Here is a 26,645-nt window from a genome sequence, read left to right as displayed (position 1 = left end):
AGTATATTCGTCAGCGCTTCCTGGAAGTGACGCAAGCGTCCCGCCTTCTCCTCTCCGCGTTTCCGCCGTTTCGGCTCCGCTTCGGCTCCGCGGAGTGACACGCGAGGTCAGCTGGTGCGTGTTTCTTGGGCCTCGTGCTTCAGGCGGGGTTTCGGGTCGGAGCATGGGCAGGGACGGTGAGGGGCGAGGGTCGAGTGGTGGCGGTGCAGGACCCGACTCGTGGGCCGTGACTCCGGTTTTCCCGTAGGTCCAGCCGCACCCGCCGCCCTCGGCGCCGTCGCCATGTCGAGGTTTTTCACCACCGGTTCGGACAGCGAGTCTGAGTCGTCCCTGTCCGGGGAAGAGCTCGTCACCAAACCCGTCGGGGGTAACTACGGCAAACAGTGAGAGCGGGGCGTGCGTCGCGGTGCCCACTCCGGGCGTGCGGGGTTCGGCGGGCTGTGGGGGGCCGTGCGTGGGGGAGGGGAGTGAGGTAGGCGCGGCGAGAGCCGGCGCTGAGCGTGTGGAGAGTTTAAGGGGCCGCAGCAGGGTTGGAGCGACAACCTTAAAGCTTGGGGTGCTGTGAGTGTGGGAACAAGGGACAAGGGGTTTCCTGCTGGCTGGATCTCTTGCGTCAGCTTCCTAACTGGCCTCTATATCGACAGTCTCAGTCCCACCTCGCTTTTCCCTCCTCCGCTCGGCATCAGACTCCAAAAGTCGCAGTTACTCTTAGCACCAAGAACTCCTCAGTGGCTCCTCGCTGCTCGCAAAAAGAAATCCACAATGCTCTCTTCCTGTCTGGGAGCTCCTTGATGTGGCTCTGAAGCCCAGCAGCCACCTGGTGCTGCCGGCACGTTCTTAAACTTCTGTTGTTTACCTCCGCTTAAATATCCTTTCTCTGTCTCCTCAAATTGAATTTCTTTTCACCCTTTGAAACAGTGGAATGTTGTTTCTCAAATTTCTGTCATACATATGCCATCATTGTTTTTGTCATATGCCTGTGCTACTGTTTAAAAATACGTATACCCACACGCATACACTCATATAAATTCATATCGTATGATTTCATACCACTGCCACAAGTGGGAAACCAACATCGTTTGCCATAAAATAAGTGGAAAAATTAATAAAGTGGAAAGAAAAGAGTAGAGACATTGTTGCCAGCGAGGGCTGTCTGTGGTCTGGTCTTTCATCAAAAAAAAAAATATTAGCAATGGAGGTGTTAAAGCCATTGAGACTTTTTCCTTGCCCTTGGCCTCTCAACCCCTGGGAAACATTGCTTTCTAGGACCTAGTTCAGGTACCACCTTCTTGGTGCTTTTTCCATTGGTTGTAGCTGAAGTATCCTCTTTGTCAACTTTTTTCAGTACTTCTTAGTAACTTGTGTCTTTAAGTAGTTTTCTGACAAAGTAAATAAGCACCTTTGTTTATTTCTGAGAGTATGGAGACAGTCATATTTCTCTGTGCTACCTGCCTCATGTGAGAAGACAAATAGAGATCACTTGGAAAGACTGGAACTAAGAAGGAAGGTTATTGGTTTCTGTTCCTTCCAAATAGGCCATTGTTGCTGAGTGAGGATGAAGAAGATACCAAGAGAGTTGTCCGAAGTGCCAAGGACAAGAGGTGAGGACCATGGGGAGGCTGCGTGGTAGGGAGTCTCTGGAACAGTGGTGGGTGTTCTGGTTGATTATGGTGGGCATGTCCAACGTGGTATTGGGTTCCCAACCCAGGTTTGAAGAGCTTACCAACCTTATCCGGACCATCCGTAATGCCATGAAGATTCGGGATGTCACCAAGTGCCTGGAAGAGTTTGAGCTGCTGGGAAAAGCATATGGGAAGGCTAAGAGCATTGTGGACAAGGAAGGGGTCCCACGGTTCTATATCCGCATCTTGGCTGACCTAGAAGACTATCTTAATGAGGTGTGATTCCTTTGGGTGAGGGGGCATCTAGGAGGGGATTGTGGACCTGGGGCCTGCCCTTAACCTACTTCCAGGATCATGTCCCCTCTGGGTTGTTTGCTGTGTATACAGTGTTTCTAGAATATAAAAAATAAGATGAAGCAAGGAGAGAGTCCTTTTTTGGACTAAGAATTTTAAGTGTATTTTGTTCTTATGTTACATCTTATTTGTAGTTTTGGACTTTTGGTGGTGATACCTAAAAGATCTTTTTTTAATTATTTTTTTTAAAGATTTTATTTCCTTTTTTCTCCCCGAAGCCCCCCGGTACATAGTTGTGTATTTTTAGTTGTGGGTCCTTCTAGTTGTGGCATGTGGGATGCTGCCTTGGCATGGCTTGATGAGCAGTGCCATGTCCACGCCCAGGATCCGAACTGGCAAAATCCTGGCCCGCTGAAGCAGAGCGTGCAAACTTAACCACTTGGCCACAGGGCCAGCCCCAATACATAAAAGATCTTTAAAAAGTAACAGATATAGTTAGTAAGCAGTACAGCTGGTATACAGATAGTAAGATTTAAAAAACTGGTGGTGAAGCCTGAAGTTTAAGAAATACTGCTTAGTCTCAGATCCTTGTTTTCCCTTTCTTCCTCTCCTTTCTTTAGCTATGGGAAGATAAGGAAGGCAAGAAGAAGATGAACAAGAACAATGCCAAGGCCCTGAGCACCCTGCGCCAGAAGATCCGAAAATACAACCGAGATTTTGAGTCTCATATTACAAATTACAAACAGGTGGGGATGCTAGAGGCAGACTTTTCAAACTGTGGGAACAGTGACCCTGTGACTGAGACAAAAAAGCTTGTGCAAATGGGAGGTGTGCCTGGAGAAGGAATCATGACAAAACTCTTAGGGTTGGAGGGATAGGGTGGGGTGGTGGTTGTTAGGCATTCTTAATTTTTCTCTCACTTCGCTGTTAAGAACCCTGAGCAGTCTGCAGATGAAGATGCTGAGAAGAATGAGGAGGATTCAGAAGGTGAGAGAGGAGACCCTTGTTGGGAATGGTTAGAGAGTCCATAGTTAGGGGTTCCCTTAGCATGGTTTCTTGGTTGCCCTTCAGCCTTGCTCTCAGTCTAGCTGTTTTCCCTCCTCTTTGCCACCAGGCTCTTCAGATGAGGATGAGGATGAGGATGGAGTCAGTGCTGCAACTTTCCTGAAGAAGAAATCAGAAGTTCCTTCTGGGGAGAGTCGAAAGTTCCTCAAAAAGATGGAGGTAGGAGCCAGAGTTACACTAAGGGGTGGTTTGTCTGCTGCAGATCATTCTTGGGTTCCTGAGGAGAGGAGTCTCAGAACTCTGGGGTTAGGAGGGATTCGTTTTAGCAGAGCCTGGTTTGAGAACAGCCTTCCTCTTAGATCAGAGCACTGAGCAAACTGGAATCTAGACAGCTAGATTCTGGGCCCAGCTCTGCCCCTGGGGAGCTGTGTGTCCCTAGGGCAAGTCACCACTTCTCTCGGGGTCTTGGTGGTTCAGTTCAGCTCTTAATATCCTGATTCCGTGAATAACCACTTGTTCTGCTCCTGAAAATCCCTGGAACATGTGTCAGCAGGGAGAGCAGGAAGACCAGTCAGTGTCCCCATCTCCTTCCTGCTAATCCTCTTTTTTCCTCTCAGGATGAAGATGAGGACTCAGAAGATTCAGAAGATGATGAAGACTGGGACACAGGCTCCACATCTTCTGGTTCAGACTCAGAGGAGGAAGAAGGGAAACAGACCGTGCTGGCTTCAAGATTCCTTAAAAAGTAAAAGTGGTGGTATCTTGGGCTACAGTGGGAAGGGTAGGATGCCTTTAATCATCTTGAAGGTTGTTGGTTCTTACATGCAGTGCTTTTAGATCATAGATGCCAACTGCTCCCTTTGCACAGAGGCATTTCAGAGTCAAGTATGTTAGTTGGCTGTGGTCACACAAAGCTAATGAGTCCTGGCAATGGGATTTGAAGGCTTGAGAGTCCCAATATTTAACCATGTCATTACTCACTGCACATGGACTGTGTGTAAGTCTCACTTTGACACCAGTTAGTTGATATTGGACAAGCTGCTTAAGCTTTCCAGTCTTCAGTTTTCTCATCTGTAAAATGGGGTAGTATTTGACTCTACCTCTGAGGATAACTGCAAGATGGGAGGTGATACAGGAAAGTGGTTCATCCCAGGACTGGCGTGTGGTGAGCTCTCAGTGATAATTGCTACTCTTGTCACTCTTCCCAAGAACTTGTTAGAATATTGCATATAGACTGCAGCAAGCCTTTCTGAACTTTACCAGGACAGTCACTGAATGGGTAAAGATTCTGATTTGGATTCTGGTCCTAGCCCTTAGTCTTTTAGTAGCTGTCAACTTTGGGTAAGTTACTGTGCCTTCTTAGGTCTGTGTTTCCTCTTTTTTTTTTTTTTTTTTTAGAGGAAGATCAGCCCTGAGCTAACATCTGCCACCAATCCTCCTCTTTTTGCTGAGGAAGACTGGCCTTGAGCTAACATCTGTGCCCATCTTCCTCTGCTTTATATGTGGAACGCCTGCCACAGCATGGCTTGATAGGTGGTGCATAGGTCAACACCTGGGATCCAAACCGGTGAATCCCAGGCCCCCAAAGCGGAGTGTGCAAACTTAACTGCTTCACCACCAGGCTGACCCTCAGTTTCCTCTTTTGAAGTCAAAGTGATACCTGCTCCTATGTATTGCACAGGAGTCAAATGAAAAGCTCTGGTAAACAGTACTCTTTTCATGGGCAGAACCATTGCTGCTCTTTTGCTTTTTTGGTTGCTTTCCTGGTTTCAAAAGTTGGAGTTACACTGGGGCCGGCCCTGTGGCCAAGTGGTTGAAGTTCTGAATGCACACCTTGCTTTGGTGGCCCGGGTTTGTGGGTTTGGATCTCCAGTGCGGACCTGCTCCACTCGTCAGCCATGCTCTGGAGGTATCCCACCTACACAGTAGAGGAAGATTGGCAACAGATGTTAGCTCAGGGCGAGTCTTCCTCACCAAAAAAAAGTTGGGAGTTATGCTGCTTCAGGAGGTAGGGAGTTCCCTGACTCTAGAGAGGTCTAAGCATAGGCATTTTGTTGAGAAGTATTTTTCACTCTGTTCTGGGGAGCACTGTGGTCAAGTCTGGACAGGATTGCATATCTGATTTGTTTTTACTTAGAACACTTCTGACACTGTGTGTGGTTTTTTTTCCTCACACCAATCAATTCTTCAGCTCTCTGGGTACCAACTGGGTGTTCAGCAGTTCAGTTCAGTTCTGACACTACCCATAGTGCAGACCCCACAGGTTAAGGGCTCAGTCCCACTAGACTACCCCCACCTCAGACACCAGTTGCAAGTCCCAAGTTTGGCACCTGTAACTCCCAACGGACCAACCAGCTATAAACTCGGAGTTCCCACAACCCCCTCCTCAGGTTCAATAATTTATTAGAACCACTCACAGAACTCAGGAAACCACGTTACTTACTGTACCAGTTTATTATAAAGGGTGCAACTCAGGAACAGCCAAATGGAAAAGATGCATAGGGCAGGGTATGGGAGAAGGGGCCTGAGCTTCCATGCCTCTCTGGGTGCGCCACCCTCCCCGCACCTTGATGTTTTCACCAACCCAGAAACTCTCCAAACCTTATCATTTAGGGTTTTTTATGGAGGTTTCTTTACCTAGGCATGATCGATGGAATCATTGTCCATTGATGGTTAACTCAGTCTCCAGCCCCTCTTCCCTTCCCCAGTGGTCAGCGGGTGGAGCTGAAAGTTCTAACCCTGTAATTATGCCTTAGTCTTTCTGGCATCCAGCCCCTATCCTGAAAGCTATCTAAGGGCCTGTCAACAATTGCCTCATTGGAACAGAAGATGTTCCTGTCACTCGAGATTAATCTTGTCTTCTGTTTCATTTCTCACACTCTTTTTCTTGTTTTGCCATTTCTAGATTGTATTCTTTTTTCATCTTACTCAGTTTGTTTCCTCTACTGGTTTGGGAGTTACACGCTATTCTTTTAGAGATTACCCTTGAGATTTTTTTTAACCTATGAAATTTTGCTTTGTATACTTAGCCCAAAAAAACCCCTAAAATTAGATTCAGTTCAGATTTCAAGTATCAGAGGTTGGGTTAACCATGGACTCCTCAAAGGTCTTTTTGATACTGAGAGTGTGGCTTTGTAGTGTCAAAGAATAATTCAGAGATACTATTTAACTTGTATAAGGCTGACCATTATTTAGGATTGATTTCCAACTAAGACAAAAGAATAATTTACAGAAGAGAAAGAGGAATGAGGAGAGAAGGAAAATCCCAGACTGTGAGAACGATGCATTTTGTTTGCACGTTTTTTTGTGTAAACTCATTAGCTATCTAAGCCAGCCAGGATTAGCTTTAGTGGTTAATGAATTTTCTAGAAACATGACAGGCTATCTCTGTAGTGTCTGCCAGTATCGTTTTTCCGCGTCTCCATATTAAGCCAGTCTATACCCCTTCCCTCATCAGAATTTCTCAGCTTTCATCTTTTCATCAAAACAAGCACATAAAGGGATGGGTTTAGTCTCAAGAGCTTCAGTCTCTTTTTGATGTGGGATAAGGCTGTCTAGCAACATTAAAGCACCTGGATATTGGAGAGCGGGTTTGGGCAGAAAATCTGAGGACAGTCACAGATATTATTAGAAACATTTAGAACCTATCTTCTAAGAATCAATTTAGTGAAGTTTTAATCAAGTGGCTTTCTTCTTACTTGGTTTGCTTTTTCCACATACATGTTTGGGTACAATAAGATGTTATTTATTGCATAGACTTAGTCTCAATTGACCAGTACTTGAGATCAGTTTTATTTAGGGCTAATTTTTAGCTAAGGAATTTTTGGGGCTAAAATATTGAAATTATTTTACTTGCTGTTTGGACCACATTGAAAGTAAGTTACAGATCACACATTCATGTTTCTGAATTTGTAGTTGGAGTAGAAATTCTGAAGTACAAACTGATGAAATGCAGTGTCTTAGGCCCTTTCTGATAAGTTAGCATTGTGAGACTCTTAATCAAATGTGAGCAACCAGAATTTTTATTTTGAAACTTGGATACTGTTTAATGGTTGAAAAGATTAGCAGTGGAGAAAAAAGCAAAAATAATTAATTCCACGGAAGTGAAAGAGAAGGAAGACACAGATATAAGTTTGTTGTCTCGAAGATGTTTAGAGGAAGTTGTCTACATCGGATAGCATGATTGACCTATGGAATCGTGACAAGACGCTGTCTACTTCTAATAGCTGTCCACTCCTGGAACCCCCCCCCCCCTTTTTTTTTTAAGTGAACCTCAGGATAGATCTGTGGTGGGATTGGATGTTCAAGTTGTTAGGATCCTATGAAGGGTGTATGTCTTTATGAAGGGGCTAGGTAAGTAGTTGTGGCTAAGAGGACATGGAGTAGTTCTTTTTGGTGTAGTTTTAGGGCTCACCTCTTGGTGTCTCTTAATATCCTCAGTCTTTTAGCTACATATTACGTAGAGGGTCATCTGGTGATGTCCTTTTAGAAAGGTAGCTTGCATCTGTTCTATATATAACTGAGAGCATACATATTAGTTGTCTGGTAATTTCTAATAAGATGTGAACATACCAAGGTATAATCTGTCATAGAAGAGAGGTCAAGCCAAGTCTTAGGTTATTCCGTTAGAATTTCATAGGGTGCGAATTCATTGTGCTTTTGAGGGATGAATCACAATATCCTTAGGGCCGGGAGTAAAACTTCAGGCATAAGAAGATTAGGTTGTTTTGAAGTTTAGACAGCATTGATTTTTTTTTATTATTTTTTAAAAGATTTTATTTTTTTCCTTTTTCTCCCCAAAGCCCTCAGGTACATAGTTGCATATTCTTAGTTGTGGGTCCTTCTAGTTGTGGCATGTGGGACGCTGCCTCAGCGTGGTTTGATGAGCAGTGCCATGTCCGCGCCCAGGATTCGAACTGACGAAACACTGAGCCGCCTGCAGCGGAGCGCGCGAACTTAACCACTCGGCCACGGGGCCAGCCCCTAGACAGCATTGATTTTGAAATAGCATTAGGTCCTTTGATCTTCTCAGAGCTTTGGAGATGATGTGGACCAAGCAGTTTCAGTTTAATGAACATACTTTGCATATTTGTAAAGTGAATTTTTATCATTAGAGAGTATTGTGGTAGTATTGGGGTGGGGGGGCACATGCTTTTATTAGGAGTTACAGCATAAATCTTTTGGCAAGGGAAGATTTTAATCCAGTAGGCAAATTTATAAACTGTTGCTAAAACATATTTAGACCTTTTAAGCTGTTAAAGTGAAATTTATTTGTAAATGTTAAAATGGTGATTTATGATAATTCTAGGTAATTCAGATGTCTGTTGAGTTTTTCTGGAAAGATTTTTTCATCAATATCTATGTAAAATTTGAAGTAATTTGTCTCTGTCATTTGGTTTCTGTTTCCTTATGTCAGTATTAAAGGTGATTAAAAAAATCATCTAGAGATGATTTCAGATGTCTTGTGGCCTAAGACTGCTTTGAGACAGTCAATGATCTTATACTTTTTTGTGGGAGCATTTTGTTGTATTGAAGAAGTGCTTTTTTAAACTCAGAATTTAGATTAATCAGTTGTTAGAAGAGAAAAGGGGGGGAAGCAGAGAATCTGGAAACAGTAAATGTTTTTTGCAGTTTTTTTCCTTTTTCTTTTTTTGATTTTTAAACTGATTGGTTGGTGGCTGGTAAAAAGATCAGTCTGGGCAGAGCAGCTGGTATCAAGGAACAACTATGTGGCTTATGGATGCTCTGGAAAGCCTTAGAGGTTAGCTGTGGAGCAACAGCGGGGGCTGTTTCTGTGCCTACAGTGACCTGGTTAGCACCTCTACCTTATTAGACCAGACCGTACTCTTCCCTTCATAAGTTTCTTAGTGGGTGTAATATGGTGACGGACTTTGGTAAGTAGTCCAACAAATTCAAATGCTTAGTGGTCCTTCTTTAGGGTATGGTTATGGTTGACTCTAGGTCATTCATTTTTTTTTTTTTTTAAGACTTTATTTTCTTTTTTTCTCCCCAAAGCCCCCTAGGACATAGTTGTATATTTTTAGCTGCGGGTCCTTCTAGTTGTGGCATGTGGGACACCGTCTCAGCATGGCTTGATGAGTGGTGCCGTGTCTGCACCCAGGATCTGAACCTGCAAAACCCTGGGCCACCGAAGTGGAGCGTGGGAACTTAACCACTCAGCCATGGGGCTGGCCCCTAGGTCATTCTTGGAGAGTGTAACTTGGACCCAGGACTTGGTGGAGGAAAAGAGGAAGTTGATGGGAGGAAGAAGGCTCAAAAGTGGAGAGGGGATTGGTCTTTCATATTCTCCTGTGTCTCCTGGCAGGGCCCCCACCACAGAGGAGGACAAGAAGGCAGCTGAGAAGAAACGGGAGGACAAAGCCAAGAAGAAGCATGATAGGAAATCTAAGCGCCTGGACGAGGAGGAGGAGGACAATGAAGGCGGAGAGTGGGAAAGGGTCCGGGGTGGAGTACCCCTCGTTAAGGTGAGGATTTTAGAAATAAAATGAATCGGGAAACAGTTTGGGAGAGCATACAGGTGTCCTTCTGATGGGGTTGGGAGAAAAGTTAAGGCAAAAATGGATTCCTATTGGCCTGCCCATGACAGGATGTCTGTTGCCTAGGAGAAGCCAAAAATGTTTGCCAAGGGAACTGAGATCACCCATGCTGTTGTCATCAAGAAACTGAATGAGATCTTACAGGCACGAGGCAAGAAGGGAACTGATCGGTAAGATTTGTGTGCCTGGGCTGTGCGATTACAGAGAAAAGCTCTTTTTCTCTAAGATACAGGGTGGCGGTTGAAGGGGAATTAGTGCTGTTTGGGGAAGACCTCTGTGTGACTACAGTAGAAGGAATGGTGTATTTGGAACATACCAATCCATTTTCTGCTCTTTACTGTCCCTTTGACCTTAAACCGGTCACTTAACCTTTTGGGACTGTTTTCCCATCTGTAAAATGAGAATTATGCTCACCTTGTTTGTTTATTCAGTGACTGAAGAGGATGGTAGATTGTTAGCGTTATTGCCGTTTCTGTTTGGCACTTATGACGGAGAAGTATGTAGATGGGTGGTGAGGATAGGGCGATTGGGAGTGAGGCTGCTTTGCTTGTCTGAAGAGAGCATGCTGTATGGCAGGATGAGGCTTTTTGATTTGTCTCTGATGCCTCACCCAGTTCTGTACCCCTACAGTGCAGCCCAGATTGAGCTGCTGCAGCTGCTGGTTCAGATTGCTTCTGAAAACAACCTTGGGGAGGGTGTAATTGTCAAGATCAAGTTCAATATCATCGCCTCTCTCTATGATTACAACCCCAACCTGGCCACATACATGAAGGTGAGGGCAATGAAGAGCATCCTAGGGCTGAGTTGGTGAGTCAGGGGAAGGTGCCTAATGTCTTAAAATTCAAGGGCTGTAGAAACAGTCTTAGTGGTTGAAGGTCCTGTGGATTCCTGGTAAAGGGGCTCTTGGAAGGCATCTGCTTATTCCACCTTTACACCTCTGACTGCTGTCTGATCTCTTGGCAGCCTGAGATGTGGCAGAAGTGCCTGGACTGCATCAATGAGCTGATGGACATCCTGTTTGCAAACCCCAACATCTTTGTTGGAGAGAACATTCTGGAAGAGAGTGAGAACTTGCATAATATTGAGCAGGTAAAAAAGAGGAATTAATGGTTAATTGATGGTGCTTGTTGTCTACTTTGGGACGACTCACTGGAGACAGAAGGATTGAATTTGGGACTGAGATCTGGGCTAAGGTATTTACTCTTCCTTTGCCTTCCTCTTTAGCCATTGCGTGTCCGTGGCTGTATCCTAACTCTGGTGGAACGAATGGATGAAGAGTTTACCAAAATAATGCAGAATACTGATCCTCACTCTCAAGGTGAGCCTGAGCAAATGTGGGAGTCAGTGAGAGGAAAAGCACAGTGAGTAATAGTAAAGATTATACTAAACCGGAGTGTTTGGAAAGCCAACCCTTGTTTACGCCAGCATTCACACTGGAGGGCCTCTGAGGATGCTGGGCCTCAGTCCTCTAGCTTCTGATTCAGTAAGTCTAGGTGGGGCCCAAAAATGTGCATTTCTAACACATTCCCAGGTGATGCTGTCTGGGGACTGCACTTTGAGGACCCTTGTGGTATAGCTTCTAAACACTTTGCTTGTTTAGTTTGGATCAGAGGCATTGGGATGGGGAAAATAGAGGGCATCTACTCAGTAAAATGTGAATGCCCATCGAGTCAAGGGCATAGTGATGAACAAGGCAGCTGGAGGCCTTCTTGCTCATGGAGCTCACATTTTGGTGCTGGAGAAAGGTACTTCAACAGACAAATGAGGCGGTTGTAGACCATGTAAAGTGGGAATTAGAAATTCAGATGGGGCACCTGTGATAAAGAGTGACTGGAGGGGTGGCTGCTTTCCATAGTGGTTGACAAATCGTCTTTAGGTGGGGGCGATTTGAGATAAGATCCAAATGAGGAGGAAGAGTTCATTAGGGGAGGAATTAGCATAAGAGAGCACCTGACAGGAGGAAGCAAAAGTGAGCTTGGCATGTCCCGAAAGAGGATGGTGTTTTCAGGGCACAGCAAGTAAACTTTTCTGATGGGTACAGAAAACAGGTTACTTGATTGACTGACAACAGATGATTGGGAAAGCCTGGGTACCAGGCTGAGATGAGGGTGGGTGCTCTCTCTGCCAGAGTATGTGGAGCACCTGAAGGATGAGGCACAGGTGTGCGCCATCATTGAGCGCGTGCAGCGCTACTTGGAGGAGAAGGGCACTACTGAGGAGATCTGTCGTGTCTACTTGAGGCGCATCCTCCACACCTACTACAAATTTGATTACAAGGCCCATCAGCGGCAGCTTACCCCGCCTGAGGGCTCCTCAAAGGTGAGTGCTTTGCAGCCATGTCAGAGGGGAGAGGGATGTGTCAGTCTGTCCTACAAGTCTTTCGGGACTTGATGACAAATCTCCTCTTCACTGGGGACTCTGAGATGGAGCAGGGAGGGGAACTTGGAGGGACTAGACCGAGGCTGAATGGAGTCTCATCTTTGATTGCTGGAGCCTGAGCCATTTAGAACTATTATCTTTGCCATATCTCCTCCTCCAACAACACCCCCTCCCAGTCTGAGCAAGACCAGGCAGAAAATGAGGGCGAGGACTCAGCTGTGTTGATGGAGAGACTGTGCAAGTACATCTATGCCAAGGACCGCACAGACCGTATCCGCACGTGTGCCATCCTCTGCCATATCTACCATCATGCTCTGCACTCCCGCTGGTACCAGGCCCGTGACCTCATGCTCATGAGCCATCTACAAGACAACATTCAGCACGCGGACCCACCAGTACAGGTAGGGTGGGAAGGAGGTGCTCTGGCCCTGGTGGCAAAGGGAAGACTAGGCCAGGCCCGGTCCTCTATTTGAGTAAAGTGGCTCAACCAGATTAGCCACCTATCTGGCTAGCGCAGATGTAAGTAGACACTTGGTCCTTCCCAAATGTCAGCATTCTTTGATCCTCCTGCATGTTAACATATTTTGTACTGTTCCAATAGCATTAGAGTCCTCTGGGATATAGATCTGGGTTCAGCTAACGTTTGTTATACCTACTATATGTGTGTCTGGTTCCGAACTTTAGGAGATCATGTTATTTTAAAAGATGAAGTTGTTAAACTGAGAGGAAAGACAGGGACCCAAATGCAGGGTGATGTGTTGGGACATAACAGTGGAACAGTTAATTTTGTGTGTGGCAGTATTGTGAGGACATCTCATATAGAAGGAATATTATGTCTAAGTGTAGATCCTGCAGATGTATGTTTAAAACAGATATTTGTGTGAGGAACATTTTGTGAACCTGTCTGGTGGTGGTTTTTAAATAGCACTCCTATTTTTTATTCCATTATATGAATTTATCACAAATTCTTGATCTCTTTTCCTCTTGCTAGATACCTGGTCTGTTTCCCATTTTGGGCTATTATAAATGAAGGTGCTGTGAAAGCTTATGTATAAGCCTTTGTGTGGATGTATGTTTTCTCTTGGGTTATTGAGAGTGGGAAATGCTGCATCATAGGGTAGGTGTGTGTTTAGTTTTATAATCAACTCAAAAGTGGTTATACCATTTTATACTCCTACCAGTAGCATCTGAGTGCTCCTTGTCAATATTTGACATTGTTGGTCTTTAACTTTAGCCATATTGATTGTTGTGTAATGGTATCTCATTGTGGTGTTAGTTTGTATTTCTCTGATAACTATGGAAATTGACTACTTTTTTTATGTTTATTGGCCCTTTATATATCTTCTTTCATGAAATGTCTAGTCGGCTTTTGCCCTTGTTTTTTTTTAAAGCTTCGAGTGTTCATTTTTTAAATTACTGAGTTGTAGAAATTCTTTATATATCCTGGATACTAGTCCTTTGTCAGATAAATGTTTTCCAAATATTTTCTTCCAGTCTTTGGTTTTCCTATTCATTTTCTTAACCATGCCTTTTGGTATAGTTTAATGTAGCAATTTTTTCTTTTGTGGTTATTATTTCCTGGGTTCTGTCTAAAAGAAACCTTTGCCTACTTGCAATTCATGAAGATATTCTATTTTTATATTTTTGAAAGTTCTTTTTTTTTTTTTTTTAAAGATTGGCACCTGAGCTAACAACTGTTGCCAATCTTCTTTTTTTTCCTTCTCCCCAAAGACCTCCAGTATACGGTTGTATATTATAGCTGTGAGTGCCTCTGGTTGTGCTATGTGGGACCCCACCTCAGCATGGCCTGATAAGCAGTGCCATGTCTGTGCCAGGGATACAAACCGGTGAAACCCTGGGCCACCGAAGCAGAGCGTACAATGCACGAACTTAACCACTCATGGCCAGCCCATTTTTGAAAGTTCTTAATGGTTGTAGCTTTCATATTTAGATCTGTGACTTTGCATGTGGTATGAAGTCAGGGTTAAAGACATTCTTTCCCCATTGTATTGCTTTGATGCCTTTGAAAAATCACATGACCCTGTAATATGAGTGTATTTCTGGGCTCTCTCTTCTGTTCCATTCATTCATCTTTTTGTCTATCCTTATGCTAGTTCCACACTGTCTTGATTGCTGTGCCTTTACAATAAGTCTTGAAATTAAGTAGTGTAAGTCCTCCAACTTTGTTCTTTTTTAAGAATGCTCTGGCTATTCTGTGACCTTTGCATTTCCACATAAATTTTAGAATCAGCCTGTCAGTTTCTACAAAAACACCTGCTGAAATTATATTGAATCTGTAAATCAGTTTTGGGAGAATTAACATCTTAACAACATTAAACCTTTTGATCTTTTTTTGGGAAGAAGATTAGCCCTGAGCTAACATCTGCCACCAATCCTCCTCTTTTTTGCTGAGGAAGACTGGCCCTGAGCGAACATCCATGCCTGTCTTCCTCCACTTTATATGTGGGATGCCTACCACAGCATGGCCTGCCAAGCGGTGCCATATCTGCACCTGGGATCCAAACCAGTGAACCCTGGGCCACCAAGGTGGAATGTGCACACTTAACCACTGTGCCACCCGGCCTGCCCTGAACCTTTTGATCTTACACATTTTCTCTTCATTTAATATCTTCAGTTTCTCTGCAATGTTTTATGGTTTTCACTGTAGAGATGTTACACATCTTTTAAAATTTTAATCCTGAATATTATGCAATTTTTGATACCTTTGTCAATGCAATTGTTTTTTAAAGATTTTATTTTATTTATTGATTTATTTTTTTAAAGATTTTATTTTATTTTTTCCTTTTTCTCCCCAAAGTCCCCCGGTACATAGTTGTATATTCTTCGTTGTGGGTCCTTCTAGTTGTGGCATGTGGGACGCCGCCTCAGCGTGGCTCGATGAGCAGTGCCGTGTCTGCGCCCAGGATTTGAACCAACGAAACACTGAGCCGCCTCCAGCAGAGCACACAAACTTAACCACTCGGCCATGGGGCCAGCCCCACAATTGTCGTTTAAATTTCATTTTCCAGTTAACTACCAGTATTTAAAAGTACAGTTAATTTTTGTATGTTGGCCTTATATCCTGCTGTTTTGCTTAATTCACTTACTAGGTCTAGTACTTATTTTATAGATTCCTTAAGATTTTCTACTGAAATAATCATGTCATCTGCTGCAGTTTATTTACTGTATCAATCTTAGTGACTTTTCTTTCTTTTTTATGTATTTCTTGCTGTATTACAGTGACTCCAATCTCCTATACTTAGTGCTGAATGGAAGTAATGAGAGCAGACATCTTGCTTTGTTCCCAGTCTTAGCAGGGAAGCAGTCAACATTTCACCCATTAAATATAATGTTAAGCTGTAGTATTTTTGTAGATACCCTTTCTCAGATTGAGACGGTTCTCTTCTGATCCTGGTTGGCTGAGAATTTGTCCTAAATAGAGGTTGGATTTTGTAAAAAGCTTTTTCTGCATCTACTGAAATGATGCACAGTTATCTCTCCTTTATTCTGTTCATATGGTAAATAACCATGATTTTAGATTTTTATACTAGCCTTTCATTCCGGAGATACATCCTTTCTTGGTCATGATATAATCTCATATATTGCTGAAATCAGTTTGTGAATAGTTTCTAAGGTTCTTTGCATCTGTGTTCATGACTGATGTGACTTCTGTATTTTTGTTATTGTCAATAAAGATTTAGTCTTTTTCCCCTCAGAAATCTGTGCTACCTATAGTCTGCCTTGTCTTAATTAGTGGCGAGTCTGTCTTTTCACTTGCTTAGGCCAGAAACCTTGGAATCATCCTTAATTCTTATTTTTCTCTCACATACCATATCTGATTCTCCAGCCATTTCTGTTCAAAATCCATATCTGACCACTTAATATTACTTCCACTGCTACCGTCTGGTCTAAGCCACCATCACCTTCCTGGTCTCTCTGCGTCTGCCCTCATATCCCTTCAGGCTCTCCTTAATACAGTAGCCAGAGTAACCATGTTAAATTAAGTCAGATTATGTCACGGATTTCCTCACAACCTTCCCGTGGTTTCCCATCTTCAAATCCTTAATAGGGCATAGGAAGCCGTGTGCTTGCGCGCCCTCCAGTGGATGAGCACATCTTTCCCCAGCTCTAGCCATGTCACACTTCTTGTTCCTGGACTACACCTGGCACGATACTTCCATAGGGCCTTTAATTTGCTTTTCTATTTTTTCTGGAAGCCTCTTCTCAGAATACCACCATGACTTGCTCTCTCTTTTTCTGTTAGGTCTTTATTTAAACATTCCCTTCAAAAAGAGGCCTTCACTACTTATCCTGTGTTAAATTACGAGCTCCCCACTCTATCAGCACCACACAAACTCTCTTCCTAACTCTCTCTTCTGCTTTATTTTTCTCCTTAGCCTGAATCACCACCTGCATATTGTGGTTATTTTGTCCTCCAAACCCCTGTTCTTAGAATGTAAGCTCCATGGAAGGGCAGGGGCTTGTCTCTTTTGTTCTCTGTCCCAGGCTGTAGCCTAGTGCTCAACATATATTAGGTGCTTGATGTATATTTATTGAATAAATGAAAGATTTGCTTTGTGGCCCTCACCTCTGAGTGTGTTGTCCTTTGCTCCCAGATCCTGTACAACCGCACCATGGTGCAGCTGGGCATCTGTGCCTTCCGCCAGGGCCTGACCAAGGATGCTCACAATGCCCTGCTAGACATCCAGTCGAGTGGCCGAGCCAAGGAGCTTCTGGGCCAGGGTCTGCTGCTGCGCAGCCTGCAGGAGCGCAACCAGGAGCAGGAGAAGGTAGAGCGGCGCCGGCAGGTGCCGTTCCACCTGCACATCAACCTGGAGCTGCTGGAGTGTGTTTATCTGGTGTCTGCCATGCTGCTGGAGATCCCCTACATGGCCGCCCATGAGAGTGATGCCCGCCGGCGCATGATCAGCAAGCAGTTCCATCACCAACTGCGGGTGGGCGAGCGACAGCCCTTGCTGGGTGAGTGTGGGGCTCTGTAGTACAGCAAACTTGGTTCATTCTTTGATTATTTTTGATCATAAGAGTTGAGAATCTAAAAGGAATAACATTCTTATGAGATGATTCCATTTGATTTCATGACATCTCCATATAGAACCTAAAGACATCCTTTTTACTCAGCAATCTCAGTAGCCTGTTACCATAGGATACATTGTCTTAGCTTACAAATTAAGATCCCTGCTTGCTGTCATTCTCCCCTTCAGTCTGTATTATCTTTCTGCCAAATCTATGATGTTATACACCCCGAACGCCTTCAGAAGTTCTTCATGGCCGACAGAGTAAAGTCCAGCCTCCTTAGTCACTGAGTTAGACTCTCCATGATCTGACTCCAACAATGTTTTTTAATATAAACTTACATAGAACTTTTTTCCTGGCTGGCACTGTTCTTAAGGGTTTTATAAGTAATAATTCATTTAATCTGCATTAGTAATAACCCTATGATGCAGGTACTCTTATTACTCCATTTTTCCTGATTAGGAAACAGGCACAGAAGTTAAGTGACTTACCCAGGTTTAACAGTTAATATTTGCCTCTCTAACCTTTTTTTTTTTTTTTTACTATTTTTCTTCACACATGTTATTTTTTTAACCAAACGAGCTAGATCCTTAGCATTCAAGAATCTAACATTGGCTCCTTTGATCACTTCTGAAAGATCAGATCATTCAGTCCAGGGATTGAGTGAGTTGTGATTTCACTGGAAAAGGAATTTGAATTGTGCCTTTCCTGTGAGGTTGGTGCATGGAAGGACTTGGTGAGTGAGCCAAGCTTACTGTGTACAGCCACATCCCTTTACAGATTTGTCCTCTGCTGGTTGTGTGTGGTCATGCTAAAGTGCAGGTGCCCCTTAGGCAAATTTTATTTGGCTTAGGTAGTAATACTTTATTTTGTTGTTTTTTTAAAAATGAAAAAAAAATTTTTTTTAAAGATTCACACCTGAGCTAACATCTGTTGCTAATGTTTTATTTTTTTATTTATTTTCTTTTTCTCCCCAAAGTCCCCCAGTACATAGCTGTCTATTCTAGTTGCAAGTCCTTCTCATTGTGATGACTGGGCCATGTCTGCATCCAGGATCCGAACTGGTGAAACCCTGGGCCACCAAAGTGGAGCGCGTGAACTTAACCACTCGGCCACGGTGCCGGCACCTATTTTGTTTTGTTTTAATTGGAAAATTTCCAGTGAAAACCCTCATTTACAGCATCTCTTAGGGCTCTCTGGTTCACCACAGTTCCTGTGTCTCTCTGTAACTGCCTGTAGTGGAGCCAAAGCCAGTTTCTATTTCAGCTCTGCGCTGCTGTTTGGTTTGTAGAGAAGTATTCTTTGAACCTCTAACTTTGCATCTTTCAAAGGTGACAAAAAGGAAGCTGATCCAAAAGGGGTATATACTTTTCCTTTTACTCAGCTGTGTTCATACGTTTCTATTTGGGCCTGATCTGTGTGTGCATTTGAGCTTGCCTTCCATGTCCTAAGGTCTGCCATGTTCATGTTTCCCTGCACTTGCCGTCCATTTCTCGTCTTAGGACGTTTGCTCTTTGTTGTCTACCCTGAATTCTAGTTGCTCTTGTTTGCCATGTCTTACCTTCCTGGCTTGTCTGAGGATGGTATTTGGAGAACCTAATCCATAATCAGCACATCAAACCTGTGATTTCACAGAGGTAAAGTGAAGCTAGATTTTTTTTTTTTTTAAGATTTTATTTTTCCTTTTTCTCCCCAAAGCCCCCCAGTACATAGTTGCGTATTTTCAGTTGTGGGTCCTTCTAGTTGTGGCATGTGGGATGCCACCTCAGCATGGCCTGGTGAGTGATGCTGTGTCCACGCCCAGGATCTGAACCAGCAAAACCCTGGGCTGCTGAAGCGGAGTGTGCGTACTTAACCACTCGGCCACGGTGCCGGCCCTTGACGCTAGATTTTTTTAAGGAAAAGGAGTGAGCTGCTTTAAAGAAAAGCAAACCAATAACATTGTGACATATAGATACGGCAAAGACCACGAAAGTGGTCTAAGAAGGAATGAAGTTGGGTAAATACTATTCCAGTTGAGATGTTAGACTTTTTTTAGTTCAAGAAACCCTGCAAGAACTGATGAAAGCAATGGACCCTTTTCCTAGGAAAACGAATGTAAGGATCCACACGGCAATTTGTCAACGTTTTTTTTTTTTTTAAAGATTGGCACCTAAACTAACATCTGTTGCTGATCTTTTTTTTCCTCCTCCTCCTTCTTTTCCCCAAAGCCCCCTCAGTACGGAGTTGTATATTCTAGTTGTAGGTCCTTCCGGCTTTTCTATGTGGGATACCACCTCAGCATGGCTTGATGAGTGGTGCCATGTCCGTGCCCAGGATCCAAACCGGGGAAACCCTAGGCGCCGAAGTGGAGCACACAAACTTAACCACTCGGCCACGGGGATGGCCCCCAATTTGTCCCCATTTTTAAGGGGTTCACCAATCCCCTGAAGCACATCTATGGGACTGATTTAGTCTAAATATAGATAGATTTATTCTGATAGTAAATGACTTGTACGATACACGACTATTTAGTGGAGAGCTGGGAGAGTCTCCAGTCTGGTTGTTTGCTCTCCTCGCTTGTGTTCCTCCTTGAACAGTGTTCATGGGGGCAAGAACCTTGGTCCCAAGTTTCCCTAGGTCCTACCTCATTCCCAACCTTTCAGGTCCCCCTGAGTCAATGAGAGAACATGTGGTTGCTGCCTCCAAGGCCATGAAGATGGGTGACTGGAAGACCTGCCACAGTTTTATCATCAATGAGAAGATGAATGGCAAAGTGTGGGACCTTTTCCCTGAGGCTGACAAAGTCCGAACCATGCTGGTTAGGTGAGCAGAGAGGGAGGCCTTGGTGGGTTAAGAAAAGATTGGTTGGTCTCCTTTCCTGAAGCTCCTCCCCCGTTTCTCTCTCCTCCCCACAGGAAGATCCAGGAAGAGTCACTGCGGACATACCTCTTCACTTACAGCAGTGTCTATGACTCCATCAGGTAGGATGAGCCCTGAGGAAGCACAGGGGCTGCAGCTTCGTGCTCGAGGGTCCTGACTGCTCCCTGTTCTCTGCCTTATTTCTCCCCAGCATGGAGACACTGTCGGACATGTTTGAGCTGGACCTGCCCACTGTGCACTCCATCATCAGCAAGATGATCATTAATGAAGAGTTGATGGTAAGGGCCAGGGGTGGTAAATGGGCAGGTGCAGTCATGGAGAGTTTGGAGTAGAGGGATCTGACTTGTGTTGTGTCCCCTCATCTGCCTCACTCCTCTCAGGCCTCCCTAGACCAGCCGACGCAGACAGTAGTGATGCACCGTACCGAGCCCACTGCCCAACAGAACCTGGCTCTGCAGCTAGCTGAGAAGCTAGGCAGCCTAGTGGAAAATAATGAGCGGGTGTTTGACCACAAGCAGGGTACCTATGGTGGCTACTTCCGAGGTAAGTGGTTCCATCCCCTCTGTTCCCCAGGGTTCTGGCCCCCTTACTGCCTCTCCCCTGGTATTCACCCCCTCCCCTTCCATCGCTCTCTTGCAGACCAGAAGGATGGCTACCGCAAAAACGAGGGGTACATGCGCCGGGGTGGCTACCGCCAGCAGCAGTCTCAGACAGCCTACTGATTGCGTCTCTTCTGTCCCCATGGCCTAGACCATTCAATCTTTAAGTTCTAAACTGCACCCCAATTATTAAAGGTCTCTTTTGAGTTGTTACAGTTCCTCCTTGTCTACATGTTGCCACAAAGGTGTGTTGGACACGTTCGTTTGCTAATTATATTTCTGAGCTGCTACCACATGACAGGCACAAGGCTTAGAGTGCAGGCATGTCTTGTACATATCCCTGACTTGAGAGAGCTTGTTGGTCTTTGACATTTAAGAGAAAAGTGTCATAACGTGATCGTTACAACAGGAGTATGAGAAAAAGGTGGTGGATATATTGAACAGGATGTGATGACACAGGTCAGATCCCTCTACTCCAAACTCTCCATGACTGCACCTGCCCATTTACCACCCCTGGCCCTTACCATCAACTCTTCATTAATGATCATCTTGCTGATGATGGAGTGCACAGTGGGCAGGTCCAGCTCAAACATGTCCGACAGTGTCTCCATGCTGGGGAGAAATAAGGCAGAGAGCAGGGAGCAGTCAGGACCCTCGAGCACGAAGCTGCAGCCCCTGTGCTTCCTCAGGGCTCATCCTACCTGATGGAGTCATAGACACTGCTGTAAGTGAAGAGGTATGTCCGCAGTGCGTAAATATCAGGGGACGCGTAATGGAGGAAGTAGTGGTGGTTGGCTCTTGTGGGTGGATGGGTGGTGCTTCATCAGGCAGGGAATGGGGGAGAGTTAGTCTCGACCTGTGTGAAGTATGGTCCTTGGACCAGTATGGAGCCACAGTTTACCTGTCTGTGACAAAACAGGCACCGTAATTATGAGTAGCCCTGAAGACCTCTGCTGTTGCTGTGACATCTAAGCATGTGATTGTTTTTAGCATTTGTGTATATTATGTTTTCAAGAATATCGATCCACAGTAGATTGGAAATTTTTAAAAAATGATCCTCCACATTTGAGAAGCATTGAGAGAGGCAAAGGAAAAAGAGCAAGTGCAGAGGATTGGAGGAGCTAAAGAACAGTGTGGTTGGTATAAAGGATCTTGAGGGGTGTGCAGGAGATAGACTAGGGACTTCACCTGGGGCTGTCTTGTGACGACTTTAAATGCTTTGGACTTTGGGAAACCAAATACACGAATGAATCCAGTTTGAAGAACGGTAATGGAGCAGCATTGTAGAGTATGGAGTTGGAGGTGGAGAGCCAACCAGAAATTGAAATCACCTAAAGCCAGGTGGTTAGCATCAAAGGGGAGGGTGAGATTGAAGAGGGATGGATGTAACAAGCTGTGGGGTTTCTGTGACCAGATGAATTGTGAGCAGTAGGAGTCAAGAATGAGAGATTGTCCTGACTGGGGATAAATAGATGATAGGGCTGTTATCAAGAAATATCTGGAGTAGTGTTTGCGTTCAAGAGTACAAGAATAGCAGGTCTGCAGGGTGGGCCTGTAATGAGGTTGGTTTTACAAATGTTGAGTTTGAAGTACGTTTGGGACATAAGGGAATTGGAGATTAAGTTTGGGGTGCATTTTAATTAGACTGTAGGCTAAGCTGCTATGATGAAGAAACTCCAAAACAATGATTTAGACAAAAGAGTTTGCTTTTCATCTGACAGTCCTGAGGTAGGTGAGTGGTCCAGGCTTGGGGTTAAGCAATTGTGTTCCACAAGATCCTCTAGGGACCCAGGATCTCACTGTCTTATTGCTCCACCATCCCGCTAGATGGTGGTTCTCATCTACGTGGTTAAAGCTGGCTCACCAGCGCCGCATCCTTGTTTAAGCCCATAGGAAGAGGAAGTAGAGGGCCTGCAAATTGCACTGATCCCATTGGCTAGAACTTAGTGTCCCATATTCTTACCACCTTGTGGGGAAGACTAAAATGCCTCTAGCTGGATGGTTTTGTGTTCGTTTAAACTTGGGGAGTTCTATTACTAAAAGAGAGAAGGGGAGAATGGACACTGGGGGACAAGTATTAGTCTGTCACGGAAGGAAAAGAACAAAAGATTTTGAAGTGAGTGGCTTATAAATAGTTGTCAGAAGTATGGTAGTGGATAGTGTTTATCATTGTCAGCATTATTGACTGCTTACATGCTGGATACTTTACATCCCTTATTTAATCTTACTCTTCTCATATCTTATAGATGGGGAAACTGAGGCACAAAGACATTAAGATTTTCCCAAGATCACATGACTAGGAAGCGAGGGAGGGAGATGCACAACAAGGCAGCCTGACTTTAAGCTTTGTGGGCCACATATGATCTGTCACATACACCTTTTCTTTTTAACAACTTTGAAAAAGGTAAAATCCATTCTTGAGTGATCCTACAGAAATGATCCACAGATCAGATTTGTCCTGATCCCTGCCCTAGATAGAAAGTGATTAGTGTCCCCTGGAATCTTGAGATAACATTACTGACAGAGGCCTAGAATACGTTGGGCATGGTTTTGCCTCAGCTCTAGCCTTTTGGAGGGAGGCAAAAGCAGTGATCTCTCTCACTGTACATCCTTCAGTTTGTGAAAAGCTCAAATGCACAAGTTTTTCTCAAAAAATTTTCCGAAGTGTTTTGAAAAAATAACAGTAGCTATTGTAAACAAAGCAAAAAACCTCAGATTCACAGTTTTCAAAAGAAATTTCAAAGTGCAAGTTTGGGCACATCTTAGATGAAATGTAGCAGTTTTTGTAAAACCAAACTCGGATGCATAAATTTTTAAAAGTGTCTTCCCAACCAAATTTAAGCAAATTTAGATGAAAAATGATAGTGTTCTGAAAACAAAACTGAAAGTCACTTCCCAACATGAGTTTGAGCATATCTAGCTAACCCCCAAAATTATTGTACAGATGAGCTTAGATTCCAGAGTTCACAAAATTAACTACTCAACGTGAGTTAATTGTAGAAATCTAGGTGAAACAGTAGTCTCTTAGGAAAACAAGATCAGACTCAAGACTTATCAAAACTAACTTCCTGGTAGGAGGATGGTAAACAATTTTTGTTACAAAGAAACTCCAAAAGATCATCTCAAAAATATGTTCAAGCAGGGGCTGGCCCTGTGGCTGAGTGGTTACGTTTGCGTGTGCTCCGCTTCAGTGGCCCAGGGTTTTCGAGGTTCAGATCATGGGTGTGGACCTGGCACCACTCATTGGGCTTTGCTGAGGTGGTATCCCACATAGACAGCTAGAATATACAGCTAGGTCCTGGAGGGCTTGGGAAGAAGAAGAAGAAAAAAAAGATTGGCTACGGATGTTCGCTCAGGTGCCAATCTAAAAATTATGTTCAAGCAAATCTGAATGAAATATGAAGCAGTTTTTGTGAAAGTTAAGCTCAGATTCATAATGTTTCAAAACTAACTTCCTTACCATGAATTTGAGCAAATATGGGTGCGCCCGCTGTTTTTGTGAAAGCAAACTCCCAATTCATAAATTCTCAAATGTAACGTCTCAGCATTAGTTTGAGCAAATTTAAATGGGAAAAAAACCCACACTAGTTTTGGCTCTTGTGAAATCATGTGAAAGCACAGATTCATGAGTTCTCAGAAGTTGCTGCCTAGCTTCTGATGCTGGTCAAGATTTAAGCTCACTACAGCCTATCTCCCACTGATTGCAAATTACGAAAAGAGTTACCTGAAGACTGAAAAAGGGTTAGGGAGAGGAGTCAAAGAAGAGCAATCCATACAGGGGTGAGTTTCCTGGTGTTTTTCCTTTTTCATGGCTTTTGACTCAGGTCAGGCTGCAAAAAACCCAAAAGAAGCCTTTTTTTTTTTTTGAGGAAGATTAGCCCTGAGCTAACTACTGCCAATCCTCTTCTTTTTGCTGAGGAAGACTGGCCCTGAGCTAACATCCGTGCCCATCTTCCTCTACTTTATATGTGGGATGCCTACCACAGCATGGCTTGCCAAGCGGTGCCATATCCACATCCAGGATCCAAACCGGTGAACCCCAGGCTGCCAAAGTGGAACGTGTGAACTTAACCGCTGTGCCACCAGGCTGGCCCCCAAAAGAAGCGTTTTTAGCTCTGGCCAAAACACCAGGAAAAGGGAGCCTGTAAGCTGCAGGACATAAAAGGAAATCCCACTTCTTCCCACCTGCAGCCCCCTGGCTTTGCCCCAAGGGGAAGTGAAAGTTGCATGGCTGCATCAGTTTGCCTCTGGCAGCTAAAAAACTCTTCTTGGCAGATGAACCAGGAAAAGGGGACACTATGAGGAAGGGGAATCACCTTTTCTTTTGGCTTCCTGTTTTTGCTCAAGGCTAGCCCTGTCATAGAGCTCTAACTGTAGTGGTGGCACAGGCAGCTGAAACTTCTAAAGAAACCTGTCTTTCTGACCAGAGGTGAAATTGCCTGCTGACACAAAAATATTCATGAGGGGATTTTTAATCTAGAGGCAGCAAGGAAGCCCCTTAAGGAAGTCTCACCCACTAAGCACTGTCTACACAGGTGCACAAAAGCTCTCCAGGCTGGCACAAGCGCCCATAGTGCCCCCACAACTTCCAGCAGACATGGTAGGATCAAAAACTGCTCCTGGGGCCAGCCCAGTGGCGCAGCGGTTAAGTGCACATGTTCCACTTTGGCGGCCCGGGGTTCACAGGTTTGGGTCCCAGGTGCAGACATGGCACCGATTGGCAAGCATGCTGTGGCAGCATCCCACATATAAAGTAGAGGAAGATGGGCATGGATGTTAGCTCAGGGTCAGTCTTCCTCAGCAAAAAGAGGAGGATTGGCAGCAGATGTTAGCTCAGAGCTAATCTTCCTCAAACAAAAACAAAAAAAACTCTGCTACTGCCTCCCCCTAGCAGTAGCAGGTGGAATCTGCAACCTAATATTACCACAAATGTGTACAAAAGGTTAGTTCATCAAACACCATGAGAAACTACAGCAACAGTTCAGACCAGAAGGAAAATGACAATTCTCCAGAAACCAACCCTGAAGGCACAGAAATGTACAATCTAAATGACAGAGAATTAAAAATAGCTGTCATGAAGTAACTCAATGAGTTACAAGAAAACTCAGTTCAATGAGCTCAGGAATAAAATTAATGAGAAGAAGGACTACTTCACCAGAGAAATTGAAACTATAAAAAAAAAAAAAAAAGCAGAAGTTCTGGATCTGAAGAACACAATGAAATAAAAAATAATCTAGAATCCTTAAAAAATAGCACTGATGTTATGGAGGAAAGAATTAGTGAGTTAGAGGGTAGAAACAGGTGGAGGAGGAGAGAGAACTAAGATTTTTTAAAAATGAAGGAATTCTTCGAGAAATATCCAACAATTAGAAAAAGCAACATAAGGATCATAGGTATTCTAGAGGGAGAAGAGTGGGAGAAAGCAGCAGAGAGCTTGTTCAAAGAAATAATAGCTGAGAATTCCCAAACCTGGGGAAGGAATGGGATTTACAAATATATGAAACTAATACAATGCCTAATTACATCAATGCTAAAAGACCTTCTCTGAGGCATATAATTGTAAAACTGGCAAAAGTCAATGACAAAGAAAAAATATTAAGGGCAGCAAGGCAGAAGAAAATTAACCTACAGAGGAACCCCTATCGGGCTTTCAGCAGATTTCTTGGCAGAAACCTTACAGGATAGGAAAGAATGAAACAATATATTCAAAATACTGAAAGACAAAATTTTTCAGCCAAGGATACTCTATCCAGCAAAACTTTCCTTCAGGTATGATGGAGAAATAAAAGATTTCCCAGATAAACAAAGCTGAGGGAGTTCATCACTGCTAGACATCCCCTACAAGAAGTGATTAAAGATGCCCTCACACTGGAGACAAGAAGGCAAAGATCTACAAAGCTTTGAGCAAGGAGGTAAATAGAGAAAATCAGAAAACTGCAGCTTTCTATCAGAAGAGGGAAGCAAATACTCAATTATAACTAAAAGATAAAGGGAAGGAAAGTATCAAAAGTAACTATAAACACTTCAACTTGTGACAAACTCACAACACAAAACAATAATTTGTGACAACTCAGAAGGGGAAGAGGAAATGGATGGAACCTGCTTAGGCTAATGGAGATAAGAGGCTATGAGAAAATGGACTATTTCATCTATGAGATCTTTTATATGAACCTCATGGTAACCACTAAACAAAAAATCAGAGCAGAGCCACAATTCATAAAAAAAAGAGAAAACCTCCACAGAAAACCATCAAAGTGAAATGGCAGTCGCAAATACAAAGGAAGAGAAACAAT

General features: G+C 43.9%; 1 protein-coding gene across 1 annotated transcript; it reads left to right on the top strand.

Moving 5' to 3' along the window:
• On the top strand, positions 1-20,570 carry LOC124242284 (eukaryotic translation initiation factor 3 subunit C). The gene is made up of 21 exons (XM_046667170.1): positions 1-114; positions 248-383; positions 1,536-1,601; positions 1,709-1,898; positions 2,537-2,662; positions 2,849-2,903; positions 3,031-3,140; positions 3,539-3,666; positions 9,247-9,406; positions 9,545-9,648; positions 10,109-10,250; positions 10,442-10,567; positions 10,703-10,796; positions 11,607-11,797; positions 12,034-12,258; positions 16,474-16,837; positions 19,537-19,696; positions 19,789-19,854; positions 19,944-20,031; positions 20,134-20,296; positions 20,393-20,570. Exons 2-21 carry the CDS (start codon positions 283-285, stop codon positions 20,473-20,475), a joined length of 2,742 nt encoding a protein of 913 aa, XP_046523126.1. The 5' UTR covers positions 1-114; positions 248-282; the 3' UTR covers positions 20,476-20,570.
• Positions 20,571-26,645: the final 6,075 nt, after the last annotated feature.

This window comes from Equus quagga, chromosome 7 (genome assembly GCF_021613505.1).
Source record: "Equus quagga isolate Etosha38 chromosome 7, UCLA_HA_Equagga_1.0, whole genome shotgun sequence".
In the NCBI taxonomy this organism is placed as follows: Eukaryota; Metazoa; Chordata; class Mammalia; order Perissodactyla; family Equidae; genus Equus; species Equus quagga.
This window is presented reverse-complemented; position numbering and strand designations above follow the sequence as displayed.